The 21,015-nt window shown below is 54.4% G+C and overlaps 1 protein-coding gene across 5 annotated transcripts in view; it reads left to right on the top strand.

Annotated features, from left to right (window-relative positions):
* DOCK4 (dedicator of cytokinesis 4) overlaps nt 1-20,709 on the top strand; it is a 140,882-nt gene extending 120,173 nt beyond the window's left edge. For 4 of the 5 annotated variants that reach the window (XM_032954308.2, XM_032954307.2, XM_032954306.2 and 1 more), the window contains 18 exons: nt 66-159; nt 1,356-1,504; nt 2,093-2,179; nt 3,047-3,151; nt 5,744-5,885; nt 7,658-7,824; nt 8,206-8,292; nt 9,098-9,331; nt 9,544-9,627; nt 10,578-10,697; nt 11,310-11,392; nt 13,829-13,970; nt 15,258-15,342; nt 16,071-16,195; nt 16,667-16,736; nt 17,429-17,566; nt 18,381-18,436; nt 18,570-20,709. In XM_032954308.2, coding sequence (XP_032810199.1) covers nt 66-159; nt 1,356-1,504; nt 2,093-2,179; nt 3,047-3,151; nt 5,744-5,885; nt 7,658-7,824; nt 8,206-8,292; nt 9,098-9,331; nt 9,544-9,627; nt 10,578-10,697; nt 11,310-11,392; nt 13,829-13,970; nt 15,258-15,342; nt 16,071-16,195; nt 16,667-16,736; nt 17,429-17,566; nt 18,381-18,436; nt 18,570-19,244 — 2,643 coding nt within the window. In that variant the 3' untranslated portion in view covers nt 19,245-20,709. The remainder of the gene's footprint in view (nt 1-65; nt 160-1,355; nt 1,505-2,092; nt 2,180-3,046; nt 3,152-5,743; nt 5,886-7,657; nt 7,825-8,205; nt 8,293-9,097; nt 9,332-9,543; nt 9,628-10,577; nt 10,698-11,309; nt 11,393-13,828; nt 13,971-15,257; nt 15,343-16,070; nt 16,196-16,666; nt 16,737-17,428; nt 17,567-18,380; nt 18,437-18,569) is intronic. The other variant, XM_032954305.2, reaches the window with a different exon arrangement.
* The last annotated feature ends 306 nt before the right edge of the window (nt 20,710-21,015 follow it).

Here is a 21,015-nt window from a genome sequence, read left to right as displayed (position 1 = left end):
CCCCCCCCCCCCGGGTTTGTTCTGTACGACCTCGGTCGCCTGTTGTCGGCGCCGGGTTTGCGCAGAACTTCTACAAGAACGAAATCAACAAGGAGGAGATGTACGTCCGCTACATCCACAAGCTCTTCGAGCTCCACCGGAAGGCGAACAACTTCACGGGTGATGGACGCTCGACGCCCGACGACGAACCCTCCCGCGCTGGGCCGCCGTAAACGTGCCACCCCGAGGGCCGAGCCGGCGGTGGCTACGCCCGCGGCCCCGTACATCCCGAGCCGGCGGAGGCGGCCGGGGGTTGGGCGGATTGTCGCGCAAACGATGAACGTTGCGAAACTCCCGTCACCGCGGGCACCGGAGGAGCCATAACCCTGGCTCGCCGGCAGGATGCGGCGGCGGCGGATTGTGGGCCGATGTCATCGGTCCCCTTCTGTATGGGATAGTGTGTTGCTCCCTTCCACCCATGAGGTTTTCTCGGGGTGCTCCGGTTTCCTCTCACACGTATGAACAGCACTCACTGATTGGCTGCAAAAAAACATCTTAAGATATAGAGAACTGCAGGGCAGTTGTTGGCGCCGGCTCATCGGCTGGCAGCCTTCCAGCTCCTGTTTGATGTTCCTACTCAGTATGCAATTTGCATGGACGATGCTATACATTTTTATTTAAAGCTTTCGTGACTGCAGGGATTCATATTCTTGGTTCTTTCGATAAAGTCACTTAGAAGGGAAACAATAAAATAATTAAAAAATATAAAACAATACATTTCTCACGACGTTTCGACTGCAACACAAGCAATCATCATCAGGTGTGAAAACCACAGCAGTAAAATTTGAAAAATAAAATAAAAAATATTGCTGTGGTTTTCACACCTGATGATGATTGCCTGTGTTGCAGTCGAAACGTCGTGATAATTTTATTGTTTTATATTTGTTGTATTTTATTGTTTCCCTTCTACGTGACTTTACCGAAAGAACCAAGAATATGATGCTAAAGATGTAAAAAAAACGAATCCTCATTTTATATATATAAAAGTGTGCGTAAAGAGTTCTGTTTTATGTAATTTTCAAAGGCTGGTCTCTGACACAGGGTGATTCACGGTTAGCTATTCTACAGTTCCAAGTGGAAATTTCCTCTAACATAACAATGATGACGATGATGATAATGGTGATAGTCCAGGGGTTGATTGTGATGTAGTGATGATGGTCATGTGGTGATGATGATGATGACGGTGACGTTTTGAGGGCTTTCAATAGCGGCGAAAGTGACGTGGTCATGATGATGGTGATGATGACAATGACGTGGTGCTGACGGTGACACGGCGGTGGTGACGTAGTGGTGACGGTGACGCCATGTCCTCACAGAGGCGGCGTTCACTCTGAACCTCTACTCGGAGCTGCTGCGCTGGGACGATCAGCTGCTGTGCTCCCTGCTGCACTACCCTGTGCAGACTTCGTGGCAGCGCAAGGAGCAGCTGCTGCTCGACATGATCCACCTCTTCGAGTGTGGCAAGGTCGGCACCGTTCGCGCCGCGAGATCCACCTGGCTTCTGCAGCGCAGGCAGATTTCGTCGCTCCATCTCCCCAGGCTTTTGGGTGCCGCTCCACCATCCGTTATTGTCGACCGACCATTGATTATTTTTTTTTTATATATACAAACACAGTAATTCCTAGTTTAAACGCGCTAGATGCATTCCTGAAAAGTGCCGCATTCAGCGAAAACCGTGTTAAGCGAGGAATTGCGGCGTTACTGAATCACATTTGCACTATAACATCAACCTGCAGTCATCGCCACTGGCAGGACAAAGAACCGAGATGAGGATACGCTGCCACGTTCTGTATCATTCCACAAACTGTATCATTCCGCATGCTGTATCATTCCACATACTGTATCATTCCACAAACTGCATCATTCCGCTCAGCCTCGCAGCTCAAGTAAGTAGTTTGTTATCAACCGCTCAGAAACCTCTTTTCAACGGTGCACGTTTCGCATCATGCGGTTCCCTCATGGAAGAACTGCGTTTTAGCTAAAACCCGCTGTGTGAAACACCGCGTGTTGAGCGAGCACTTGGCGTTTACGTTTCTCTGGGTTTTCTTGGCAGAGCTGGGAAAACGGCATTCAGCTATGCGAGGAGCTCGCGGATCGATACAAAGTTCGCTACGAGTATCGCAAGCTCAGCAAAATCCGGGTGAGTGCCGTCGCGTCGATCTCTCCTTGTGGGCAGCCGCGTGGCCCCGGAGGCCCAGAGGCCCAGGGCGCTGGGACCGCCACTGCCGAGAAGCCTGGAAATCGAACCCGGGTGTCAGACCGCCCCACGGTTAAACTGGGTTCTCGAGCAAAGAGAGTCGGTCCGTTGCGGCCCTGTCCACGCCACAACAACAAAACGCTGCGAGGTTAAATTTGTGCTCTCATTTAATTTGACTGATTCCAGGTCGGAGGAGAGCGTTTTTGAGTTTGACAGACTTATGACGGACGATTCTTGAAGGTTAACGAAAGGTTGTGTGACCCTTCGTGTGATGTCTGTATATTTGGAGTTTGCGTGTTCTTCCCGTGATAGCGTGGATTTTTCTCCGGGTCCTCCGGTTTTTCCCTGAACAATTAGAAGCGTGCGTTTAGAAGTTTTTGGCTGCTATAAATGTATCTGCGATAAGCCACTTCGTTGAGCTTTCATTTGTGGCCAGGTCGCTTCTGAAAAAAGAGCGATATAGCTCAGTGGGCCGTACCTGGTGAAATAAAAGAAAATAGTTTAGTTCTGCGACATTATCTCCTTGCGGTTATCTGACACGGGCGTTGGTGATGCACCTATGAGCTGTCGAGATCCGAAAGGAGATTTTCCACAGCTCACGAAGCTAGTTGAAACATAAACACAGAGAAGCAAGGGAAATAAATCTACAGAAGACGAACTTCACACCCCTAAAGCCCCCCCCCCACCCCACTCGATTTTGCCACCCAATAGGATTTCATAGTTCAACTATAAAACATCTCCAATGCGTTTTCTCCTCTCGTCACTTCGCTCCACCCCCCCACCATCATCCCCGCCTTGCCATGGGCACAGAAAACCGAGGCGGTGTTTTACGACCACATCATGGAGCAGCCGAGGCTGGAGCCGGAGTTCTTCCGCATTGGCTTCTACGGTCGCAAATTCCCTTTCTTCCTGCGGGTGAGTGTGGGGGTTCTCCTCCCTCCGACGCCCGGTTGCGTACACGGCGATCGCCCGCCCAACGCGCTGCCCGGGCTCAGCTCTGCTTTGGTTTCCACAATCCGATGAGAAATTGGGTGCCCTCCTGGTGAATTGTGACCACAGGCAGATGTGCGTTGACACACACACTAAGGGTGTCAACGCACAGGTTCCTCCAGCGCGGGGCACACAGGACGAGTCGGAGCGGTGTTGTGATTCGCCCTGGCCTGCGTGTCTCCGTGCGTGTATCTGTGCGCGTGTCTCCGCGTGTCTCTCCGTGTGCATGTCTCCATGTGCGTGTCTGTCTCCGTGTGCGTGTCTCCGTGTGCGTGTCTCCGTGTGTGTGTATGTCTCTATGTGCATGTCTCCATGTGCGTGTCTCCATGTGTGTGTCTGTCTCCGTGTGCGTGTCTGTCTCTATGTGCATGCCTCCGTGTTCGTGTCTGTCTCTATGTGCATGTCTCCATGTGCGTGTCTCCATGTGTGTGTCTGTCTCCGTGTGCGTGTCTCCGTGTGTGTGTCTGTCTCTATGTGCATGTCTCCGTGTGTGTGTCTCCATGTGCGTGTCTGTCTCCGTGTGCGTGTCTGTCTCTATGTGCATGCCTCCGTGTTCGTGTCTGTCTCTATGTGCATGTCTCCATGTGCGTGTCTCCATGTGTGTGTCTGTCTCCGTGTGCGTGTCTCCGTGTGTGTGTCTGTCTCTATGTGCATGTCTCCGTGTGTGTGTCTCCATGTGCGTGTCTGTCTCCGTGTTCGTGTCTGTCTCTATGTGCATGTCTCCATGTGTGTGTTTGTCTCTATGTGCATGTCTCCATGTGCGTGTCTCCATGTGCGTGTCTGTCTCCGTGTGCGTGTCTCCGTGTGTGTGTCTGTCTCTATGTGCATGTCTCCATGTGTGTGTCTCCGTGTGCGTGTCCGTCTCGAGAAAGGTCCTGGCAAGGATTATTCAACATCGCCTTGCCAGGCACGCTGAGGAGAAGCTTGCGGAGCTCCAATGCGGTTTCAGGAAAGGGCGGTCCTGCACAGATGCCATATTTTCTGTCCGTCTGCTACAGCAGATGTGTAGGGAATTCCAACAAGACCTACATCTCTGCTTTATTGACCTGGTCAAGTCCTATGATACCATCAGTAGGCCTGGGCTCTGGGTTGTTCTTCGTGCTTTTGGAGTCCCTGACCCTCTGCTCATGATCATTAAGTACCTTCATGATGGTGAGCGGGCCCGGGTAAAACTACGTGGCCGGGAGTCCGACCCATTCCCTGTACACCTTGGGGTGCGACAGGGATGTCCTCTGGCTCCCACATTATTTAACATCTATTTTGACCACGTAGTTCGTGAAGCCTTCAATAGCTGTACCGGGGGAATCTCCATATGGTACAGATATAATGGGAGGCTGATCGATGCCCGGGTGCAGTCAAGGGATGGCTCCCTATTGCTCAACCACGTTATGTATGCCGATAATTTGGTAATAGCTGCTCATTCAGAGGAGGAGTTGGAGACGCTGCTGCTGAGACTGGAGCGTGCCACTAAGAGATGGGGCCTTACCATCAGCCCCACCAAAACTAAGCACCTGCCTGGGTATTTTGTACCATCGGACACTCCACCCCCACAACTCCCAATCGGTGATGGGGCAGTTGTGGAGAGAGTGGAGAGTTTCCCATACCTCGGCAGTGTGCTTATGACTGGCTCCAGTTTAACAGCAAAGGTCTCATTCCGAATCAGTCGAGCGGCAATATCTTTTCATCGGTTGCGTAACGCTGTGTGGAAGCTACCTGGTCTGTCGCTCCGCACTAAGCTTCAGGTCTTCTCGGCCACGGTCATTTCCTCCCTTATCTACACTTGCGAAACGTGGACCCCCCTAATGGAACATCTTCGCCGGTTAGAAACATTTAGGCTGGCCTGCCTACGATCTATCCTGGGTTTAACCAGGTTGATTGTGTGAGGAGCTCACAAATCCTTGAAAGATCTGAGCAAGGTCCCATCGGTGAGCTCCTCCAGCGGGCAAGGCTGCGATGGCTGGGTCATGTAGCCCGCATGCCCAGCCACCGCATGCCGAAACAGCTTTTGTTCGGCCGGATCGAGGGGGCTAAACGGGCGCGGCACGGGCTAGAGAAGAGATGGAGTGATGTGGTACAGGAGGACGTGGAGCTGAGTGGACTTGCCAATGACTGGTACCAGCGGTGTCAAGATCGGCCTCTGTGGAGGAGGAGGCTCGTGAAGGACGCTACTGGGCAGTTGGAGGCAGTCGCCCTCGAACAACAACGGAGGGCGGTGGAGCGACGCTCACAACAACGAGCGGAGCGCTGGGTGGCGAAGGCACAGCAGGTTGGCACAGTAGGGGGCACAGGTGGTGCATCAGCCAGTCATCTCAGTCAGCCGACCCGTGGCACCTGGGTCTGCCCCGTGACCTCTTGCCAGCGGGCGTTCGACACTTCACGTGGCCTCAAGGTGCACATAGCCTGGCACAAGCGTCGTGGTGACGTCACCGCCACTTAGTGGCGAATGGCGGTTGTTGTTGTTGTGTGTCTCCGTGTGTGTGACTTTACCCCCCACCCCATGTTCGTCTCCCTGCGCAGAACAAGGAGTTTGTGTGCCGGGGCCACGACTACGAGCGCCTCGAGACGTTCCAGCAGCGCATGCTGGGCGAGTTCCCGCACGCCACCATCCTCACCACGGCCGGCACGCCCGACGCCGGCCTTCAGCAGGCGGACACGCAGTGTGAGTGTGGCACCCCCCCCCCGTTGCTTAAACACCACCGCGCATTGCCTCCCAGGGGCTCAGGGGCTCGACCAGGGGACATGGTACTGAGCTGGTAGCCCTCCATCAGCCCTCTACCTCACTTCCTGTCAGCTCCCCCCCGCCAGCCCCTCCCCCCTCTGTCAGTCTCCTCCCCACCCTGTCAAACCCCGCCCCCCTGTCAGCCCCCTTCCTGGCACCCCGTCCCACTTTCAATTGCCACGCCCACCTAACCTCCTATCCCCCTCCCACAGCGAGTGGATTGGCTCTTCGGATACTGGCCCCGCCCACCGCTCACAGGGGCACGCCCACTTTATGACCGTGGCGTAATAACCGCAATCTGATGATTTATTCCGTGATAAGGGGCCGTCCATAAATGACGTCACGCACCTAGGGGGGGGGGGGGTTGAGAAATGTGACATCACATAAAAATGCGCAACTTTAAATAAATATAGACAACACGTTCTACTAAATTAAATGGACTTTTTAATAAATGTTTTCTCCTACAACATCAGAGTGCAGCGCCACATTAAATGAGCACTACAACGACAATAGTTTAAAGCGACTTTAAGCATGTTTTATTTTTTGGGGGGGGGGGCAGAGCTTTGTGACGTCATATTTGAGGGGGGGGGTCTGACTTTTTGTGACGCCGTGTGACTGGGGGGGGGGGGGGTCAAAAATCGTCCAAAATAGCGTGACGTCATTTATGGACGGCCCCTAATAGCTTACTTACGTTGCCCGTCTGCTTCGCGGTGCAAGTTAAAGGTGGGCCGACGTCGTTCGCAAGGAGTGCCAGCGTCAGGTCGCAAATTTGCGAAATTAAAAAAAATGTACACCGCAAATTACTAAATTGGGATAATATTGCAGCAGCAGCAAGCAAGCATCGCCACCTATTGATTCTAGACTGAAAACTCATTTTTTTTAGAACTTCTTTTTGTGCTTAGTTTGTTGTCCTTCCCCACACCTGGGACCTCCGATTATCACGATTGGCTACGTATGGTGCGAAAGAAGTTCAACGTGCACACATACATTCTGGCAGACTAATGCCCCAGGGCCACTCTGGAAAACGAGACTCATCCTGGTATCTCGATTACTCACCTGCTTGAACAAAATCCACTCGACTAAGCTCCTTGATGCAGCCAAACTGCTTTTTTTTTTACAGCATCTCCATTCCAAACGTTTTCACCCCCCGCATCCTTTTCACAGTTTTGTTCACTTAAATAATCCCCAAATGTCACATCAGTATATAAGCGGCAAAGCATTTGCACGTCACGTGTATAATTAACGCGCAACCGATTCTAACACGGACGATATTCCACGAGCGTCGCGGGCCTTAACGTATTGATCGCCGAACCGCTTTGGCGTTTTTGACGCGCGGCGGTGATGCACGGCGTTCTCTCGCCCGCACCGTCCCTTGTAACGTCATTGTCGTCGTCGTCGCGCGTGAGTCGCCACTGTTAGCGCCCTGCGCTACGAACCCCGGCCACCCGAGTTCGATTCCCGTTCACGGGCCGCCCACCGCCGGCGACGATTATCCGAACTGGTCCTGGGCCCTCCCCTAGGTCGACTGAACCTCAAATAGGTACCCGGTGCAATATGTAAACATCGGCATTGGCTCGACAAAGACGGGGGTGGTGCCGGCCACCCCACCCACCCCCATCGTGCGCCGTGCCGGCCTTAATCGAGCGCTCGCCTGCGTAAGGCCGCGTGGTTGGGAGCTTCGGCTTTCTCTCTGTTTCCGTTGCTCTGCGCAGACCTCCAGATGTCGGCCGTGAGCCCGGTGCCCGAGGACTCGGCGCCGCTGAGCGCAGACGCGGTGCACGAAGGCATCCGCTTCTTCTACCGCACCAACTGGGTGCAGCGCTTCCGCTACGACCGCCCCTTCCAGCGCGGGCCGCGCGACCGCGACAACGAGTTCAAGGTGAAGGCCCCCCCCACGGCGTCCGTTTTGAGCACAAAAAACAAAACGCTTTTAGGTGCGGAGAGCCCCGGGGCCGGGCTTCGCTGACGACGACGACGCAACACCGCTGGCGGAACGGCCCCACAACTAGGGGCGAGCTCCGGAGAGAAGCTCCCTCCTGGAGAGAGAGCGTGTTCGGTGAAGACGCCTTGGAAGCGTTTTTGAGTTGGCCACGCTTTTAGCTGCCGCCGCCGCCGCACACAAACATCACGGGGCGGTCTGACCCAGCACGTCGGCGGTGCCGGCTCGCTGTCTCTTACGTGTGGGGTTAGCCCCCCCCCCACTCCCCCCATGATTCCACACAGCCATCTCACACCGTGTCATCGTTCTGACGCCCAACAGAGTCTGTGGATCGAGAGGACCACCCTAAAGTTGACGCACTGTCTGCCCGGCATCTCCCGCTGGTTCGAAGTGGAGAGCAGGGAAGTGGTAAGTTTGCGATATTTCGATGTTTTCCTTTTTCCACGCAAATCTGCAGTGTCTGTTTTCTAATTAATCCGAACGGAAGCAATAGCCTTACGGTCGACGTTTGTTACGCGTCACGGTCAACCCCGATGGTTGACCGTAATTATCAGAGGGGCCAAGTTTATGTTTCTTGGAATGGTGGTCGTCGCTTCTGCTCCTGTGCTGGTGCCAAGGTCTGGAACCCCCTGGCCCCCTCTAGATCCACGCTGCAGAGATCCTCCCGATGTTCAAGGACTTTCCCTCCCCTCTCTCCTGCTATCACTTCCCCCTATGAAATTTCTCTTCACTCTCACCGGCACTAAACACTTTTTTTTTTTACAAAAGAGGGCCGTCCAATAACTCGCTTACCAACGTGCGCCGCCTTCTAGTCCTCGAAATAATTTAATTTAATTTGCAGTGTTGAAGCGGACGGGTAGCTATAGCTGTCAGACCAAATTGCGTTTGCGTATTGGAAAAAAACAAATATTGGGCATTCCTTTGGTGGATAAATCTCGCCGCTTTTGAATTTGGGCTGCGTCCCTATGAGGAACACGGTCGCACACCAAAGACGAATCGTTTTTGGAACACCTTTTTTTCTACGAGCCCTTGAATCTCACTTTCACGGACAGACAGCGGCGGACGGTCGGAACGGACGGACGGAACTTGCGCGCGAACGCCCTCGGCCCCAACCGGGGGAAGTGGGCGGGGGAGGGGTGGGGGAGCGTTCAACGAAATCGAACCGACGCCCGGTGACCCTCGCCGCCCGCTATCCCCGGCGGGTGTCGCCCAGGTGGAGCTGAGCCCCCTGGAGAACGCCGTGCAGGCGCTGGAGCAGAAGGCTCGCGAGCTGCGGGCGCTCATCGCGCAGTACAAGGGCTGCGCGGACGGGCGGGCGGCGGCAGGCGGTGGCGCCGGCGGAGGAGGAGGAGGCGGCGGCGGCGTTCCCAGCGTGCAGCCGCTCAGCATGTGCCTCAACGGGGTCATCGACGCCGCCGTCAACGGGGGCATCGCCCGCTACCAGGAGGTGCGGTGCCTAAACGAGACGGGGCGACCCTCGACGGGACCCTCGACGGGACGCTCGTCTCTCGTGGCTTGGTGGCTGCGGTTGCGTGCCGGTGGTGGTGGTTGCGTGCTGGTGGTGGTGGTGGTTGCATGCTATGGCGTGGTTGTTTGCTGGTGGCGGTGGTGGTTGTGTGGCGGATGTGTGACATGCGCTGTAAACCTTTATGCCCTTAGGCCTTCTTCATGAAGGACTACTTGGAGAGCCACCTGGACGACTGGCAAAAAGTCCTGCGGCTGAAGGAGCTGATGATGGAACAGGTGCGATGCTGCTGAAGAAGTTCAACATACTGACATAAAACTATTAAAAAATAACTTTTCTTTTACCAGATAAAGCCCACTGAGCTATATAGCTCATTTTTCAGAAGCGACCTAGCCACACATGATTACTCTGTTGGAGGCAGTCACCTTTCAAAAACAACGGAGGGCAGAGGAGCGACGCTCGCAACAACGAGCGGAGCACCGAGCGGCTAAAACGCAGCAAGTTTGCACAGTAGGAGGCACAGCTGGTGTGCATCTGTGAGTCATCTCAGTCGACCCATGGCACCAGGGTCTATCCCGTGACCTCCTGTCTGCGAGCATTGGACACTTCACGTGGCCTCAAAATGCACCTGGCCTGGTACAAGCGACGTGGGGACGTCACCGTCACTTTGTGGTGATTATTGGTATTGGTCGATGTGTGACCCTTCAAAGGAACCCGAAAGTCATCTTCGTCTCTTGTAACAACAGAGTTTCCCACCTCCGGTGTACGGTAAACACCTTTCTCCGGCTCAGGTGTTTTTTCCACTGCAAAAACCGAGCCGAGCCGATGACGTCACACGCAATCAATGAGTCATTGGCCCTGCTTTGGCCCCGAGCCAGATTCAAAAGTCTCGTGAGGCCAGCGTACACGTGGCCTGGGAGTGTAAACAGCCGGGCCGAGAACCACCTGTGCCATGAGGGCCCCCCCAAGCAGGCACGGCTCGCATGTTCCCAGCGGAAAAAAAGAGGGGAACAACAGAACGGCCGTCCCTGCGTGAGCCAGATTCAACAGCATTGCGAGGCCAGAAAACGTATCGCCGTTTGGTTGCGACTCGCCAGTGTAAACCTGTACTGTGAGGGCCCCACGCTGTCGCGGTTCGCATGTGCCTAGTGGGAAAAAAAGGGGAATAACAGAACAGCCATCCCCTGCGCGCGCGTGCGTGTGTGCGTGCGTGTGTGTGTGTGAGCAGGTGCACATCCTGTACTCGGGGCTGGAGGTGCACGAGCGCGTGGCGTCGCCCGACATGCAGCCGCTGCACAAGCGGCTGGTGGAGCAGTTCTGCAAGATGCGCGCCAGCCTGGCCGAGCAGGTGCGGCGATGACGCCCCCCCTTGTCTGCGGGCCCCTTGTCCGCTACCCACATGGTCCGTGTGTCGCGGATTCGATCTGCCGGAGCCACCTGATAGCCGAGGATTGATTCTACGTATTATCCGAGTGTGTTGTATAACGAATAAGAGGAGCGGTCTGTCCCAAAAGCACCAAGTTAATCCTATTATCCGTGGGATTTTTTTTTTACTTGATGGGAAATTCACCCTATTGAACTTCTTCCGCACTGGACGTAGCCAACCGTGCTATTTGGAGGTGCGGGGGAAGGACAACAAACTACACACAAAGAGCAGCTCTAAAGAAATTAGTTTTCAATCTAGATTTAAATGTGCCATAGTTCCCAGTGGCTTCCTAATGTTGGAAGGGAGAGCGTTCCAGACGGCCGCAGAAGTGCATCTGAAAGTGCGATGCGGTGACCACCGTCTTTGTCTGATGGCTCGCTGCTGCAAGGATGACCGAAGTTCGCGTGATGATGGTTTATTGCTCCGTGACGAGATCGGCCAAGGTATTGTGTCGCGCCCTCGGCCGCCGTCTGCCAGCGCAGCCCGTGCAAAACCGCGTCGGCGGTCCGTTTCTGTGCTTTCGCGCGGCCGCAGGAGACGGTGTGGATGGGCCGCGGAGCTACGGGCGTCAACGTCCCCATCAGTGCCGACATGCTCAAGTTCCTTAGCAGGCAAAGGTATATCCTCATGCCCCTCTCATTTCCTGACATCTCGGCCCGGTCATTCTCCCCCCGCCCCCCTTCCTGCCCGGCCCTCCTCCTTCTCTCTTGATACTGCTTGTCTTGAGCCGTGTGTCCTCTTTGCCCGTCTTAGCGACTTTCCGTTCCCGGCATCTCTTCCCTCTGCCGGTCACCTTGTGCCCTGTCGGCCATTTTGCACCGACGTTCCTCAGCAGGTTAAATGTGTCGCTCGCCCACAAGGAAAAAATTCGTCGTGCTGTGAAGGACATCGCAACGATCACGCGGCCGTTGTGAATCGTTCCGTTCGTCCTGCGCAGTCTTCATCATCATTGGCGGTCAGGAGAGAGGAGGGGTTCTTAGGTTCCTACCCAGTGGTACACCCGCAGACCGTTTTGCCAATCCCGTGCCGGATGAGGGCCTCGCCACCTCGCCTTGCGGGGGGCCGTGAGGGATGTTTGACCATACTTCATCGCGCTGGTCAGTGTTGGTTTGTGAAGGGGGGAGGGTGGCGGAGGAGGGGTGAGGGGCAACGATGGGTTTTTCGCCGCACTGTCCTTGACTGGCCTAGGTAGCATTTGTCGCACTGGAATTTTGCACATTGGTGATCACCCATCCCATCCCGCTTCACACTTCATGGGCAATGCAAAGAGTTAATTTAAACGCGGCGATGGCAAATCACAGGGAGTCACGAGTATCATGTGACCAGACACACCGCCAAGTCGTGCGACCGCTGGCCCACACCTTCAAATCGTCAATCGTAGAACGCGTGTGGTGAATACTTCCAGAAATGAGCACGTGTCATCTTTTGAAGCATCTCCCATGGGTATTGTGGACAAGATGTTTGCAACCATACGAACTCAAAACACCACGTGCAAAGACAAAGATCCCCTGGATAGCCTTAACAGACTGTTGGGGTAAGTGCTGTTAGCAAGCACTTATGAAGGCCGGAACAGCACACGTGGAGGTGGGTGGCCAGCACCACGCCCGACCGCCTTTGTCTCCCTAGTGGTAATGTTTTCACACCGCACAAGAGACCCATTTGAGGCCGAGTCGTCCTAGGGGAGGCCCATGACCGGTTCAGATAATAATCACTGGTGTTGGCCGTGAGCGGGAATCGGACTCAGGTCGCCGGGTTTGTAGCGCAGCGCGCTCACCGCTAAACTACTGTTCCCCAAACTAAAACAAAACTCAAAACACCAAGTGCACACCACACGCCAGAGGACATGACACCCGTGACTGATTGTGGAATATCACGGTCCCTTGTGAGCGTTAGTGCACTTTTGCGAATGACGTAAACGGGGACATTTTGCCTCTGCGACCTGCCCCCCAACATTTGATTTTGGTGATGTCGTGAACATTGCCACCGCTTCTTCCCCTTGTGATGAAGCCCGTTCGTGGCAGGGTCATGAGTTGAATTTCAACTTTAAACGGGAATCGTTCGAACGGTCATGGTGGTGTACGTTTGTGTTAGGTCAAGTTTGGGAGCATGCGCAGTAAACATCGGTGGGTGGCAGCATCCACTCACTGGCACCAAACTCCTCGGGTTCCTCCTGGAAAAGCCCCCCTAGCGAGCTCCCTTCCGGTACCCAAGTCGTGACCATAAGAGTCGATCTGATGCAGCCATTTAAACTATTGAAACACTACGATTTCTTTATCTTACGAGGTTAGGCCCCACTAAGCTAGATAGCTCCTTTTCAGAAGCGACCTGGCCACAAATGGTAGCTCAACGAAGTGGCTTATCATCGTGTGGAAATGTATAGCAGCCCAAATAACTCTGGAACGCGTGTTCATTCTAAATATGGAGGGGGAAAACGGAGGATCCTGAGAAAAATCCACACGACCACAGAGAGAGAGAGAGACACGCAAACTCCAAATATACAGGCGTCAAGGTCGGGATCTAACCCACGACCTCCTGTATACCACGCGAGGTAGTTAACATCTCACCACCATGGCGCATTGAGGCCTGTGGCCCCACCGCGTGACCTCCTCCTCCTCCATCCACGAGGTTCTCTATCCAAAGACCCCGGGCGGGCAGGGTCGACCAAGGGTAAGCGAAGGGCCCACATGCCCAGAGTGTCGTGGCTGACGTTCCCGTATCACGCACGCAACAAAAAGCCTCGTCTTAAGTTTACCGCAGTGGCCTATGGATAGACAATGGCCGTGAGCCCGGATTCAGATGTCTCATGAGGCCGGCGGATCACGGATCGCTTCTGGCTCGGGCGCAGAAAATATCCAGCGTGAAAATCACCCACGCCGTGATTGTAGACCCCCCCCCCCCCCCCCATCCCGTGCTGGCTCGGAGAGTCCCTGGTGGGGGGTAAAAGGGTGAGAGGACATCGTGTCGTGGCGCGCTTTACCCGCCGCGTTAAGACTCCGCCGTTATCGACGCCGTGCGCGTGTCGTTTTTGTTCGAACGCCCGTCCTTTTCCACAGCCCGCTGAGCGCCGAAGGCTCCGCTCGCCTCTCGGGGTCGTCGCTGTCGTCTCAGGCGTCGGTGGAGGCGGCGGGCCTCCCGTGGACGAGCGACGGGGCGCCCAGCGAGGGCCCGGACGAGGCCTTCCCGGTCCCTATGCAGGTGGGAGTCGGCCGTCCGAGTGGTGCCCGCCGTGCTCGGTGACACCTCGTCGTTCGTCCGTGCGTTAAACATCGATGTTGTTGCCACAAATGAAGCACAATAATACCTTGGTGATCTCGTCAAGGAACACGTAAACCAGCAGAGGGCGAACTCCGATCATCATCGCAACAGCGGCTTTTGGCTCACCGATGAATATAGACGGTCACCGACCGTCGCGCGCTTTCAGATGCTCTTCTGCGGCCGTCTGGAACGCTCTTCCTTCTGATATTAGGAAGTCATGGAGCTATAGATTTTCATTAAAATAGCTTTTTGTGTTTAGTTGTCCTTCCCCCCGCACCTCCGATTATAGCGGTTGGCTACGTACAAATCTGATGAGGCGAGTTGTAATTATTGGCGAAACGTCCTACTCGGATTGTAAATGTTGTGGCCTGGCTCGCCAACACACCGGTGTTGCTGTACTAGTGAGAAATTGGCAAGTTCTGTTTACGTGACAAACCCTTACTAGTTGGCTGTGTCGGGTGGTGGCGGGTTTTAACGACACATTTATATATTTACATGATTTAACGTAAAAAAAACCTTTATGGATGATATTGGTCGCGAAAGCCTACGTGTTAAACTGGCTACGTACGTTGTGAAACAAGCTCAGCGTACATACGAAGTACCTTTTCCTTGCAAAATGTTTCTAATTGGTGTTTGAACATCTTAACACCTCCTGTTTTCTTGCCAGAAAGGGGAAAAAAAACGATTCTTATTTTATTTCATCCTTTGATACTGGCAAAAAAGGTACCATGTTATACTAAGTGCAGTGTGCATACAATGAGCCCATTGTATCATTGTGGATCAGACAACTCGCCCGTGTTTGTAACAGGGGCGGTGTTGGGTGGGTGGAGAGGGGGAGCCGTTTGCACTCTGCTGGCCTGAATAAATTCCAAAGTCCAGCAAGGTGCCTGCGAGGCGAGTAGCAGACAGAGATTTGACCGGTGGTTGAATAAAGCGTTAACCCGCTTAGCGCGTCACGTGGGAGGTGCTGAAGAATCATCGGCCGGGTGCAGCGTGGAACGAGTGAATGGGAGGGAGTTTGCGGGGGGGACATTTAAATTTAGATTGGAAACTGATTTCTTTAGGACTGCTTTTTGTCTTTAAGTTTGTTGTCCTTCCCCCGCACCACCGATTCGCGACGGGTTGGATACGTACGGCGCGAAAGAAATTCGCACACACGCACACACACAGCGAACTCACGTGCGTGAACCCCCCACTCCCCGCCGCGCCTCTGTGTGGGGTAAACAGGCCAGCAGCCCCTCCACGTCCAGCCTGAGCTCCACACGCTCCGCGCCTGCGTGCATCTACTGCCCGGCGCCCTCCAGCGTCAGAGGTGGCAATTGCATCCGAGGCTTTCCCCCCACCTCAAAAGCAAATCCGTCCGAGGAGGAATTGCAATGCACCGTTTTTGTTTGTTTTATTTCTCCTTCCACGTGACACGGTTCGCTTTTATTTGCTCCCGTTTATATTTTGTCTTCTTTGCCGCACTTTTAATGCAACGTGGTCCATCCTGAGCCGCATCCACTTCACAAACCGTGGCGGCTGCAGGGATACCTCGGAATGAACGTTGTTATTTTTTTTTCGTCGTAAAACAAGACAGCCGAACAGCAGGTCGCGTGATGAGGGGGGTTAAAGTGTGGGTGTACCCACCTCATGCCAAGACCTCTGTCCAGCGTGGAAGAGTAGGCCAAATACCCTCGAGAGCTCCCACTGGTTGAAGTCCCATCCGCCGGCAGGAGCGCGTGCGCCTTTACCTTTCAGCCATTGTAACACAAACCCGTGTTTGTGTACCGATGATTTCATTATTGTATCGCCCACAATCCCCCACGACGGTACGTCGTGCAATTATCACCACGCTTGCCAATCCGCTATTTCAGATTAAGGGAGTGTAATTTAAGACCCCACCGACTTTGATATCGATCTGCGTTGTTACGCGTCCTCCCTCTGACCTTTCGTTGATCTCCGGCGTGTGGTGCGGCGTGCGCGCGCGTGTGTACGTGTCTGCGTGCGTGCGTGCGTGCGCGTGCTTGTGCGTACGTGTGGCGTGTGTGTGTACGCCAGGCTCCCCGTCGCTGTCGGACAAGATCCGCGAGTCATTCACGTTCGGCCCCACACCGTCCGTGCTGCCCCTGCCCCGCGACCGCCCCTTCAGCGCCCTTGTGCTGCCCAGCTCCAAGCAGCGGCCGGTGAGACCGTCGGCCTGGCCACGCACACTCACAGCCGCGGTGCCGCCCCGCCGTACATCGGTAACTCTTCGTTATGACGACTGCGAGTCCTCGTTTAACGCGGCAGCAGCATGCGTTCCTGGAAAGCGCCGCGTGAAGCGAGAAACGATTTAAGATGAGAGGGGAGAGGTAGGAGAGTGCGTGGAGGGGAGGGGAGTGAGATGAGAGGGGAGAGGTAGGAGAGTGCGTGGAGGGGAGGGGAGTGAGATGAGAGGGGACAGGGAGGGGAGTGCATGGAGGGGAGTAAAACAAAGTCCAGTTGAAGGTCAGCTGCTGCCTGCCGGCAATGGCGTGGCAAATTGTCTGCGCACTGTAGAAATTTATCGAGAAAACTAAAGAAAAGCAATAACCCATGCAGTCGTCTTGTGATGCTGCTGCTCGTGCTGAATGCAATGAGGCTGTTGCGTGCGTGCGTGTGCCGTGCGTCTGCAGCAGAGCTTGCAGCAAGTGGCCGGAGCCATGAAACCGTGCAGCGATCCCAACCTCTCCACCGGCGAGAAAGGTAAAGGCTTAGAAAGCACCTCTTGAAATGTTCTGGAATAAAATACTGTATGTGCTTTTTTTTCACGCATTTTTTGTGTTTATTCCGATCGTACTCTTGTCATCCTGAGACCGAGCAATCCGTTTGCATCTCTCACGGAGCAGTGCAACTTCCCATATAAATAGAAAACAGCCCACGGAGGCAGATACCACAAAGCTACATCTGAGCTAGCTGCAGGAACTGCGACCCAACCAGTAAGGGGGCGACACTGTCCTACCCACTCGGCCACTGAGAGCAATGATGCTCTTCGCCTGAAATTTAAACCGATATTATTCATTGCCATGGGGAACTTAGCGTAATGGAATGTGTTTTTTTTCTTGCATTATTGGTTACTGGGTTGAGACCATCAACTCACTGCACTTGAGAATGCAGTTTAGTCACAGGGGCGACCGCCCCGCTTCGACGTCACGGTGTGATGTTCCCCGGCCCCCGCAGCATCCCCCACCTATGGATGGCCGGGTGGCAGGCAGCTGCCAGCCGGCCACCGCCACACAGAACTCTCCTTATCATGGCTCGTCAGCGGAACTACTGCGATGAGAGATGTCGGGAGAAAAATGGTCCCGAGTCAACCCCCACCACCCCCTCACTGGCCCCCCCCCCCTGCCCCCCCACCGACCTACCCCCCATGTCTCTCGTCGTCGTTTCCTCTCAAGCGATGCCGCCGGCGCCCAGCAGCTGGAGCCTGGACGAGAAGAGCACGACCCCACAACCCCCGAGAGCGTTCGCCCGCACGGATGCCGAGCTGGGTCCGGGGTCTCCCCCCGTACCCCCACGGCAGCCCGCGACACCAGGCGAGCACCGCACAGCGATTCCCCCCCCCCCTCCCCGCTGTCCCCCCCTCCCCAAAGTGGCTGCCGTTCACGTTTTTACGGAGTTAAAATAAAAACCAAACTTTTTTTTTAAATAAAATATTTATTCCACATCCCTCCCTCGCATCATTCATTGCGACATCCTGACGTTCTGGGTGGCATTACCAGTTGCATCGATGGGATCAGGCACAATGGACTCATCAGAGCAGGCAGCGGAGTCATCTATTTTTTAAAATTTTACCTAGATCCCACTGAGCTATATTATAGCTCTTTTTCAACCTGGTTATCACAAATTATAGTTCAATCAACGAAATACTCTAAACACGTGATGTTGATTCTAAACGTGGAGGGAAAAACTGGAGGACGCGGAAAAAAATCCACACGACCACGGGGAGAGAGACTCCAAATATACAGCAAGCGTCGGGGTTGGGATCGAACCCACGACCTCTTGTATACCAGGCGAGGTAGTTAACATCTCGCCACCGTGTTGGGTGGACAAGGGTCTGTCACCCAGAACGCTCCCAATCTCGGCAGATCTCGGAAGCTTAGCAGAACCGAGACCCGGTTAGTGGTTGCTCGTGTTGGGTGGACACCGTGCACTACTGGCTGTTATCAGCTGCGAGGCTAGGTAGTGGGCAGCAGAGGGCAGTGCAGCAACATTCATTGTTGTGCTGCGCGTTTTAGCCTGCACGTAACCCCCATGAACCACTTGGCATGGACAAATGGATTGACAAAGGGCCGCGCGTGGACGCGTACAGCCACTGAATAACCATTCGGTCCTCTCGTTGCGTTGCAGATTCCCTGCCCATCGGCGAAAGTCCTCCCGCCCTCCCGCTAAGGTCGTCAAAAAAGGTAGAGTGGCACGGCGTCTTCCCGTTGGCAGACGCTCGTGTTTCCGTATCGGCACACGCTCAAACCGTACCTTTCAGCTTTGTAATTTGCCCTCCCTAACCCCTCCCCCCCCCACCTCTTCTGCCACCACCAGTCACCCCTCAGAACGATCCCAGCCTCCCCCACCGACCCGCGCTCGCTCAACGGCGGGAGCCACGGTCGCGCGAGGTCGGCGGCGTTCTCGCAGCCCTGCGCCCAGACTCCGGCGCTGCCCGGCCACGTCGCCCGCGTCCCCTCGCCCCGCGGTCCGCCGCTACCGAGGCCGGCGTCGCAGTACGCGCCGCGCCAGCGGCCGTGCGGCGGCGACGAGGCGACGAGGGCCCGCGCGGCGTCCACCGGCGACGGCAGGAGCGCCGGGCTCGCCGGCGGCACGTACGTGGCTAACGACGGCAAGGACGACGACGACGACGACTACGAAGTTTTAAACGACCGAGACGGCGGCGACGACGACGACGACCGTCCTCCGAAGCTGCCGGTGCGCGTCAGCCTATCGGAGCCCAATCGCATAACCGGCGCGGAGGGGACGGCGCACCCCCACCAGTCCCCCAGCCACGGCGGCTTCCGCAGCGTCTCCCTGCCGGGCAACGGCGTGGCTCCGCCGGCGCTCCCGCCAAAGCCGGGAAGCGGGCGCGCGGGCACGAACGCCCGCAGGGCCAGCGAGAGCGCCGCAGCGCCGCCGCCGCCGCCGCCGCACGGGGAACGGCAGCCCAGCCCGCTGCCACGCAAGATGTCGCAGAACAATATCGGCCAAGTGAGCGACTTGCTGTAGCTCCGGGGGGCAGGCGGGCCGCCCTCCCGCAGCCGGAGGTCGTCTCCGGCCCCGCGTTAACTCGCCGGGTCCTGCGCGAAGCGGTCGCGGTTCGTGCGACGCCGCGCGACGAGTTCGATGCAATATTTTTTATTTTTTTTTGGGGAGGCAAGGGCGATCATCGACGGTTTGAGAATCGAAACGGGGGATCCTTGTCCGAAGCCCGGGAGAGTTTTGGTCGTTGCCATTGCAGCCAGTCGCGAAAAAAATATTATAATTGCACGTTCAGACGATTCGCAGTGCTCCGCCCGTCCGCGACGGGCAGGAGTTGCTTTTTTGCGAAGGAACGCGTGCGTTCCAGAAGGGTTTGTTTACAGCTGTCAGCCACGGCACATTTTTAGGTTGCCAACGCAGTTGGCCTCTTGATTTTTTTTCCTTCCTTCCCTCCCTTCCGTCTCTTTTTGAACAAGACGGGGAAAAAAAAAATCGACAGACACCCCTGGGCGGCAATCGCGCGTTCGCCAGTGAATCGGTTTCCTTCGCACCGTGGTACCGTGGTTACCGTGGTTACCGTGGTTGCCGTGGTTACCGTGGTTACCGTGGTTGCCGTGGTTACCCGTGGAATCATCCATTCGGCAGCGGAAATCTACGTCCGCAAGCCAGGGCGGGAGGGAGGAAAAACAAAAATCGCCGAAGTTGGTAACGCTGCAGCTTGAAAAGTCAGGGAATCTGTGAACCCGTTGGTGGATCGGCGTGATTAGACGGCACTACTAATGATGCTCTGTAAATGCGTGGCATAATTTCGCCTCTTATGCTGGTCGTATACTAACTTTGATCTTTCTTGAGGAGTTTATAAGGTCTATATGACTTTGTAACATTAGTCATGCGTTTTCCCCCCCACTGCCCCCCCCACCCCATTTTTAAATAGCGATGTATATTACTTTGGGAGCAAAATTAACACAATTTTCCCTTTTAGCCTGCACAAGTAATCACTGTGTGTGTACATAATGGTAATATTGTGAAATAAGGGTTTATTTATAATGCACGGTTCCTTTTTTTAAAAGACGTCAAAAATAAATTTCCTAGAGCTTCATTTGGGACCATAAATTCCGTAACCCTTGTGACATAGATTTTAACATGTTGTACAGTACATATTTATAATGTGAAATGTCTATCCATAACCCCAAATTAAATTGAGCCATGTGGTTCACCATTGTTCGTAAATATAGCTGCTTAAAAAAATGTTATGTTTACCACATGTAAAAAGAAAAATAACCTCTTAATCTAGCCATTGTACGTCGTCTGTTTGTCAATTTGTATGGGTTTTTAACGTACTCGGTGGACTAAAAATAACTTAGTAGGTCTTAATTTATGTAAATTTACCCTACTGTAACCTTTAACACTGTTGCACTGTGAACGTGTAGTTGTTTTTAACTTAAAGGTTATTAAACAACGAAATAATGACAAAATAAATTCTTCAAGGGGTTTGGAGTCTGTGGTCTACATCTTATCCCCACCAGTGACCATTACATCATCAGCCATGGTCAATCCACTGCTGGATGAAGGCCTCCCAATGCCGCTGCTGCCACCTCCCTTTCAATGTAACGATCGACCTTATCTTCACGTCATTTACGTAGCGCCTTCACGAGGACACTTTACAGATGTATTAACGGTGAAGGTTAGGTGAATAAAATTGATGGGAGGGAGTAATGGGCGAACCTGTGATGCGTGAATTAAGTCAAAGCAAAATTGACATCAAATGGTGACGAATGAATCGCATGGATGGGGAATG

Source organism: Petromyzon marinus, chromosome 14, assembly GCF_048934315.1.
Source record: "Petromyzon marinus isolate PM22_M1 ecotype Great Lakes invasive population chromosome 14, UKy_Petmar_22M1.pri1.0, whole genome shotgun sequence".
Lineage (NCBI taxonomy): Eukaryota > Metazoa > Chordata > Hyperoartia > Petromyzontiformes > Petromyzontidae > Petromyzon > Petromyzon marinus.
The sequence above is the reverse complement of the archived record's forward strand: the minus strand, read 5'-3'. Positions and strand labels throughout refer to the sequence as shown.